This window comes from Merops nubicus, unplaced genomic scaffold (assembly GCF_000691845.1).
Source record: "Merops nubicus isolate BGI_N331 unplaced genomic scaffold, ASM69184v1 scaffold9673, whole genome shotgun sequence".
In the NCBI taxonomy this organism is placed as follows: Eukaryota; Metazoa; Chordata; class Aves; order Coraciiformes; family Meropidae; genus Merops; species Merops nubicus.
Genome location: NW_008596881.1, coordinates 29,603 through 38,671, shown reverse-complemented (window position 1 = coordinate 38,671; position 9,069 = coordinate 29,603). Strand labels below are relative to the sequence as shown.

General features: G+C 39.5%; 1 protein-coding gene across 1 annotated transcript in view; it reads left to right on the top strand.

The window, feature by feature from the left end:
• Positions 1-4,957, top strand: part of LOC103769333 (melanopsin-like) — a 21,340-nt gene extending 16,383 nt beyond the window's left edge. The window contains exons 8-9 of the mRNA XM_008936519.1: positions 238-387; positions 4,571-4,957. Of these exons, the coding sequence (XP_008934767.1) occupies positions 238-387; positions 4,571-4,957 (537 nt within the window). The remainder of the gene's footprint in view (positions 1-237; positions 388-4,570) is intronic.
• The last annotated feature ends 4,112 nt before the right edge of the window (positions 4,958-9,069 follow it).

Below are 9,069 nucleotides of genomic sequence, written 5' to 3'. Positions count from 1 at the left end.
GCTGAAAAGAGATTGAATAATTTCTCACTGTTTCAAAGATCATTTTTGTTCAGAAATATAGTCCAGGGTAAGCAACAAGATTAAAATTCAAGCCTCTCTCCAGGGGAGTTTTGAGTGTGGGACCTGTGATAGCACACCTTTAGTTTTCTGTAAGTGTGCCTAGTTTCTGCTACTGTTTGATATTTAGAATTTGAGAAAGGATGTAACAGTCTGATTTTCTTCATCATTTGTGATTAGACCTGGAGCAACGTAGAGCTTGACCCTGTAGAGCCAGCTCATAAGAAACTGCAGCCTCGCCGAAGTCATTCTTTCTCAACAAGTCTGAGACAGGAGAAGAGAGACCTGCTCCCAAAGACCTGCAGCTGTTATGCAGCAACTGCAGAAAAGGTAAGGGAAAAAATCTCTGCTGGGAACTCTCCATTTTAGTACTAATCTTGCTACAATACATCTACTCTGGAGTAATAATTTAGCCTTTATACCTGTTTCAGCTGTAGGTCTTATTGTACTGATTCCAGTGTCCTCTTCATCTTTGCTGTTATTTTTTTTTTTTAGATTAATGAGAATGCCAATAATATGTTATTAACTTTTTTTTCACTGATATGATGCCTGGTTTTGGAAAGCCAGCATCAGCTTGTAGCTTTAAAATTGTATTGAAGTACAGTCGGTAGCATCAAATTGAAGAAGTTGGCTTCTTTGCCTCTTGCCTCTTTATCTACACCAGCTCTGGTTCCTCCCTTCCTGACCCTTGTGTCCTCATTGTGGCAGACTCCTTTTATTACAAAGTTAGGGCTGCAAAACAGAGTTTGACATGATGGAAGCCACCCTTTTACTTCTTTACAGTGTACATTAAATGTTTTATTTTTGTTGAGGGGGAAGATAAGAAAGAAACTCCCATTTCTCCCTAAAGAGTGGGAGAATCTGGCAGCTGCCACCCTTCCCTCACTGAAAGAGGAGACGGTGAGTACTCAGTGCATCTTCTGTGGATGCATCATGCTCGTTGCCCAACCTGCTGAGGTTGAGGAACACTCCATCCTCTGAGGAACTGCTAAGGATGGGAGCAACAGGACATCTGCAGGCTAGCTTCTGCCAGAACTGTAACACCAGTTTCAAAACAAGTGTTTCTGTAGGTGGCACATGTGAAGCATGTATCAGTGCTGCATTTTCAAGAAAAGACAGACATAGGGTTACAATCCCCTGTCTGTGACTGGACCGAGGAGCACACAGTTTTGATGGAGGCACCATTCAATGAAGTTGCTCTAGTGTCTGTAACCAACCATCCAAACCCTGGGCAGCTGCAGCATCTGCTTCTGTCCCCTGTGCTCCCTTCCAGCTCTGAGGCTAATTGTCTAGAAACAGCCTGATGCAGGAGCTGTTCTGGAAATTTCCAGCCACACGATGACGCAGTTCCTGCATGCATCCGTCCTCTCTTCTTTCATGTGTCTCCTTAAGATCAAGTCATGAGAAACCTTGGGCTTTTCCTCTAACTGTTGTGAATAGTATTGATTGAAAAAACAATGGCTTCAAATGTGATGGCAGGCAACATGGGCTCAAGTCTACCTCTGCTGCCCTTCATCAGTAGCCCAGTATGCCCAAGGCTGTAGGCAAGTGGAACAGACAAGAGATTGTCTTCAGGTTCTGGAGAACCAGCTTTCAGTCTCTCAAGGAAGGAGAAGGAAAATAAGCCTGAGGTGGTCTGCATAAAGGTGTTCAATTAAATAAATATCCCTTACTCTGGAGCTGAGCAACTGCTTATCCCACAAAAAGGCTCGGATGTTATACTTCATCAGTGAAAGACATCTGTTAGATTATTTTTTTAAATAACCTGTTAACAGAGCACCTTCATGCTGAGGCTTTCAGTGGTGTTCACTGAGATATGTGGAGTTTATTTATATGTATATTTATATAGAAATAAATATATCTATTTCCTCTTCTTAATATTTTCAGCAAAGATTCCTACATGGTATAAAGGTCGTCTGTGTATTAGCTAAATGCAATGAATAAATATTTATTCTCTTGGAACACATATTAATTTTTCAAGCTTGGTTAGAGTGTTTTACTATGAGGCCACGCATTTAATCCTTAAAAACCCCCAACCAACACTAAAGAAACTCCATTGCATTTTTTTTTTTTTTAAGGTTTTTTTGGCTTGTCTATGACTTAGATTCCAATCATAACATTTCCAAAAATTCTCAATTCTGGAAATACAAACGTGAATTTGGTGAAAGGCCACCTAATTTCTTGAATTAACAAAATATGTTTGTTTTTGTTTTTAAATCTTACACTTCGTTTTTTTTAAGAAGACCATCTTAACAACATCTAAAAAAAATTACATACCTCTGAATTCTTTCCACTGACTGAAGTTAAGACTCCTTAATCCACAGTTGCAGATGGGTTGTCAGAAAAGAAAAGACATCCCTCAAGTGAATGTTAAAATGCCAGTTGGTGTCTCGGGCTTGGCACTTTCCAGAGCATAAAGCCACACAGGACTGTTTTCTGTGCCACCACAAAGCTAGGACCCAGCCCCATGACAATGAAGCTGCTGAGGCTGGTATCAGATTGACAGTTGGAAACCTGGCATGGCAGTGAAGAGGCCTTTTTAGAAGCATAAAAATGCAGGCATGTATGATGAGGATAAGATAGGTTTGGATTCTTCATTTCAAAGGAGATTTGCCAAGTGTGCTCTGTGCTTCCAGATTTTGTGTCAAGGGAATTACCCAGAGTGAAAACTAGTAAAAAAAGCTCAGAAGTGATATCCTGCCCACTAAGCCACATCCAAAAGAAACCCATCCTTTTGCTGCAATGAGAACAGCACTTAAAGCAAGGAGGAGTGGTTTTAGGTTTGGGTTTTTTCATTCTCTTGTTCTCTTTGATTTTGAAGAGCAGACTTTTCTTCTTGGTCAGGTTGATTTAAACAACTTTTTTAGCACATTGTGCTTCCCTCCACTTGTGTAGGTACAGTGGCTGGATAAATTTTTATTGATAGGGATTGGTGAATGATTCCTGCTTGTGGAGTAGATTTACACAATGCTTCAGTATATATCAGAATCTAATCTTGAACCTAGACTGACAGAGAGACCGAAGAGACTAAAAATTCTGACTTTTTTTTTTCATAAACAACATTTGTGTGACAACCAAATGTGTTTGGTTCTCTGTCTCTAAAATCAGACTACACCTATGCTATGCAATGCTATATTCTGCCAAACTGCTTGCTAAGACTGAAATGATGACCCCTAAGTCTTAAAAACTAAAACTCAGAACCCAATCAAACAAAAAGCCTCCTGGCTTTGCTTTTGATTTAAAGAACTATTTAGTTTATCAGTATAAAGGCAGTATCAGAGGCCATGGATTAGGTGGAGGAAAAGGGGGCCAAGATTACAGGCCCTGATGGGCTGTAAATGTGCTAGAAACTGATCTAACATTTTAAAAGGATGTTTCAGCACCAAACCCTATAAATCCCTAGGAATTATATGCCTGAATGCCTCAGGAAAACTAAAGTTGAATAAATGAGGTTTATGACTATAACGGGAATATCTGCAACAGAGGAAAAATTTTATAAAACTGTTATGGGAAGTTCAAGCTATGGAGAAACTCAGTGTAGCTAATTAATATGCTTTACAAGCATAATAAGAGAAATAAATAGACCCATAGCTCTGAAAGAGGCTTTATAGCAATCTGAGTAAAGCTTAGTTGTACTCCAAATTCCATTAGGCTTCACAGGAACTCACATAGTAATAAAGTAAAAATTATTTTTAGAAGGGAATTCTAACCTCTCTCTGTATCTGGCACAATGATTTTATAACCTTAAATGTCATTTTCTAAAGCAAGTCAAACCCCATCTCTCATGATGTGCAAAGCTTACTTGGTTTACTCTGGATTTGCATGCTGTACACTGAGTTATGGAAAGATTACAGGGGACTTGCCACCAGGGCCAAGTTAAAAATCAAAGTTGTCTCAAAAGAGGCAGATGGGAAATGGTTAGTAAAGCAAAATCACAGTCTCTGGTTCTCCCTTCTTTGTTGGTGGAAGTACTGTCCAATGTATGAATGCAAAGCCACCGACTGCCCCAAGGCAGTACCAGGAGCCATTTGGTGGCACCATGACAGAGATTGTCACAGGGATGATGAAGCTTCAGGGAACTAAAGAATACAATGGGGTTGAGTCTTGTCTGAGCTCTCTTCTGTTGGGGAGAGAAGTACAATTATCCACTACCTCGAAGCATGTCAAAAATGGAGAAACATTTCTTTAAAACCATAAAATAATTTGGATGTAGAAATGAGCTTTTTTCTTTTTTTCCTTTTTTTTTTCTTTTTTTTTTTTTTCCCCCCTCTTTATTTTTTCCCTTTTTGGTCTCTGTTGATATTTGAGCATGTCTTCCTTTGCTTCACTTAACATCCTGCTTTCCAAGCCGTAGACATTAACACATCTTGACTTTCCCTCTTTCTAGTCAATGCTTCAGGCATTTAGAAAACATGACTGGTGCCTCAGTGACTAGTGTTAATAAATATTTCAAATACTAGTTTGTAAAGTCATATGCTGTATGATAACACTAAATCCTGTGTCTGTATTCTAGGTTTCACTCTCCTCCAGCTGTTTGGAGAAGGTGCTTGGGCAACCAGTCTTACACAGTTCTCCTGCAACGCTCGTGACCAGCTCCCTAAGAGCAGTTTCTCTGCCCGTTGGTTTGAACAGCAGCAGTGTCAGCAGAGGAGACTCATGTTCTTCACAGATGGCAACTCAAGGAAGCCAAGCTAATGGAGTCCTGGGCTCTATCTTTAGCAACACAGTCCCCCGCATCATTATCATTCCTACCTCAGAGACCAACCTATTTCAAGAGGAACTAGAAGAGGAAGAGACTGAATTGTTCAATTTTCATGACAAAAAGGGCAATCTGCTGGATTTAGAAGGACTTAGCTCATCCATGGAATTCCTTGAAGCAGTTGAGAAATTTCTGTCATAAGTTTGTCAAAAGAAAACTTTCCGGTAATTATTTTCTTGGCATCTTCTCCACTTAATTATACCAAATAACCAAAGCTTTGTGGGTTAGATCATCAGACATTTTGTATGTTTATACAGTAGTCACTAGGCAGCCTTCAGATTTATCTTTGTCCAGACCAGCTCAGGCATGGAAACAGGCTTTCTTTCAGATTGTGCTGCAGGAAATGAGCAGTGGAAGATCTGGCAGCATGATCGAGTGGCACTGACCGAGTCAGCTCTCTGCTTTTTGGGGCCCTAACTTGTAACCACAAACTGAGGTGCTAGCACAATTAAAAATGACTGAGCAAGAGCAGGGGAAGCCACTGAATGTTTCTCCTACCTGCACATGAAACAGCATTCCTGTTTTGGCACCTCTCTTCTGGACCGTGATGGCAAGTGCCATGAGACCACAGCTTCTACCAGCTCAGCAGTAATGCTGACAGCTAGATAATCTGAACTATCTTTTAATCAAATTATTTTCAGCATTTTTTTTTTTATTTAATAGGCAGTTTGCTAAATGGAAATAAACAAACTAACAGTGTTACTGAGAAGTGACTGTTTGCTTTTAAAGTTTAGTGCTAGAAGTTTGGATTTTACCTCAGCATTAGCACGATCATCTGAATGTCAAAATGCAAGGTGCTATATGCTAAAACGTACACTACTACCTGTAGTACATTTAGAACCTGTAGTACATTTAGAACAGAATTACAGTCTTGATTAAATGTGTATGGATCACAGTATATGATCAAAAGGGTGAATGTTCACAGCTGGCTTGGCAAGTCATTGTTAAAAATAAAGTCTTGGCTGCTATGTATTCCTTGTCTCTTCAAAGCAAAGTCTTCTCTCCTCTGAAATGACACAGCAGATGTTTTCTCCCACAGGTCACTTACCAGAGACCTTCAGAGTGAGTATAACATCATCTCAGGGAGAAAACTCCACAGTGCTCTGGTGTTTGCTATAGGATTTACACTCACATCATTATCTGTGGTTACTGATTGTGCATATTTTATCTTTGCTTCACACTATGGCTCAGGCTCACAAGTCCCTCCTGGCATTTTATCCCTAAATCCATTTTTCCTTTTGTTACTCTTTTCCCCTTTTTATCCCTTTTGAGTTTCAAACGAAGGCAAGTTGAACTATATTGTTCTCCACATAATATCAGTACATCATAGTAGAAAGTAGGTATTTCTCTGGGTATAACAATGCAAATATTTGTTCCAGTGAGTCTGGTAGCATTCAGACATTCAAAAAGAGAGTGAGAGTTTATGTTCATAGTCTTGGTTTATTCCCTTGCCTGTATCCTAGATTGTGCAGAAACCACTGACAGCATTTCCAAATTTTGTGTATGCACTGGCAAGTCTCAAGGAGTAATTTCTCTTTTCCTGTTCTCTTGATGCAAAAAGCAGATGGAAAGATGAAAAATGTAGAGGTTTGGGGTTTTTTAAATTATTTTTTTATTACAAAAGAGGACAACACAAATCTTGTTTGCAGCTAGATAGACAGGAACATGACTGAAGAATGAACTAAAACCCAAAGAAGCACAGGAGAGAGAGGAATGCTTCCAAACTCATAGATCTGAGGCTTTGCAGAGTGTCAGCACAAGCAGACTGAGAGGTTTTGGTATAGGCTGTGTGCTTTTTAGGAAAAACCAAACAAACAAGCAAAACAACACTGATGGGCTTACAGAGGTGATTGCTGAGACAGTCTGCCTATTGCAATGCTAGCACCCTTAATGCTGTGTTCTGAGGTACTCTGCTTTCTAGAGCCCCTCATTAGAAACGAGGCAAATGTGCCTCCTTACCTTGTAGAGAAAGGGGAAAGGGTGGTGGAGCCACACCATGGCTGTGGTTGTCTGCTTGCAGCCCTGGTCCATGGTGCTGGGGGCCAGGGCTCAGCCAGGACCTGCAGCGGGGCTGCCGAAGGCTGTTCCTACCTGGTGACCAGGGCCAGGAATTGTGCCAAGGTCATCTGCAACCAGCTCAGCATTTCCAAAGGCAACTCCTCCATTCGAGGACTGGCACAGTGAGCAGTCAGTATGGGGCAGCTGCTGGAGATAGGATGGGGATGTGCTCACCTGCAGCTCCTTGATGCCAAGCTTTCACCCACTGCACGGTTTTGGACACAATAAGTAATCAAATGTTAAGTAAATACATTCATCAAAAAACGAGGGAGGGCTATTTGTAGGCTAAACGTACTGTCCTGCCATCTCTTGATTATTTTCTCTTCTGCTGAACTTGTCCTCTCTAATTTGTTGGGTTTTTTTTTTTCCCTATGTCAGTTGTGCTGTCAGTGACCTTACTTCTTGCATTTAATATCTTCAGCTGCTCAGTCTCCTTTCTTCGAGCCAAATGTTGAGAAGCAAGAGTTCTTATAAGGCTTCCAAGTCTTATATCTGACTTTTGCTGTTGTAATTACTCTAAATAATGATAAGAAAATGTATTTGGTGTTCCAAGATATAAAAACACACTCTGGAGCAGATTTTGCAGTTGGATGTTGAGAGACTTTTACTGGTTAGACTGTAGGGATGATATTGCTGTTGTTTCCAATGGGGTGAAGAAAGTAAGATGTAAACTAACAGTCAACAAACTACTCAATATCCAAAGTTTTGCATTCTACTTGTTAGCCTACACGATGATTTTCCAGTGATCTCTTGCATATGTGTTGGTACTAATCAAGTGTCTCAGAAAACTAGTGGGCTTGAGGTATGTGCACAGGAGTGTTTCACTTTTATACTGTTTAATGTGATGTACTGTTAGTACCGTTGCTTCTGAAGCTAATGTCAAGATTACTGTTCACTTAACTGATGTAGGCTAGAATACCAAATGTGATAGCAGTAGAGAGATAAAGCATAAAGTTGTATGAAAAACCAGAGATTTATTACATTCACTGTGAGATTTTTGTAGAAACACCAGTCACAGGGAAAATGAGCTTGAACGCATTACCACAATGCAGAAAAATTTTGAAACTTCTCTGTTGCCACATTAGAATAGATAGATGTCACACAAAAATGTACAATATTAACTGTTGTTTCCCATTTCACAAAGGAATGTATCAGTTCACTCAAATGGAATAAAAAATTCTTAGGAGTTAAATTAAACTATCCACTGTTTGGTTTTCTTATTTATCAATAATTTCATGAGCCAGGAATGAAAAAGCTGAGTTAAAGCTTTTGAAACCTGTGCTCTGATCCAATGAACAGTAAGGTGCATATATAACTTCATTTACACGAGCAATTCCTTTCAGTTCATTTGGTTTGCTCACATGCAGTCAAGCCCTCACCTACTTGAGTGCAGAGCATCTATAATTAGAGTTCACTACTTCGTTAAAATCTGAAGTGGCTTACCAACTTTTAAAATATATGACTTCAAATGGGATGTAAGGAATCAGGTGAACAAAATTGAAAAAAGTAAACCAAAGTCAATACCTTAGACCTGTGACAGCAGTCTTTGATCTTTGTCCTAAATCTGAATGACAGTTAACAAGGAACTGTTTGTTTCTGATAAATCTTTGTACAACAAAGTTATAGGATATGTTCCAGTTTTCATGAGTATAGAGAAAATTCAGACCGCAAGTCTAAACATTTTCTTTTACCATGAACAATGGATTTCTTTTTTATCACTAAACCAATGGTTAGTTAAAGTTTTCAAAATAGAAGCAAAAAATTACTTAGTACAATCTTAATGAATTTTGTTGCCTTCGGTTGATATGAAGCAGAATCTAGTACCACTTTCTTCCAAAAAGCTCATTAAGTTTCCAGACCTCCATCCATTTCCCTCCTTTCAGGAGACAGCCCTGAAGAAGAAAACCTTTCCACTCTGCTGCCTGACAGATGTTCATATTGTGATGTGCAAAAATGGAAAATGCTGGGAGGCAAACACTCTCTTTTGAATTTTCCTTACCCTTCCCTCCCATCCCCTCTCCCCCTTCTTTTTTTACAGCTGCTCTTTACTGCGTAGGTTATCTTTGATATTTTTTTCTTTTTCTTTCACAAATACATGAAAGCCATACAATCTAGTATGGAGCTAGAAACTTAGGTGTGTAATATACAGTGTTTTAAGAATGGACTCTTTCCTCACATAGAACTAGATAAAAAAT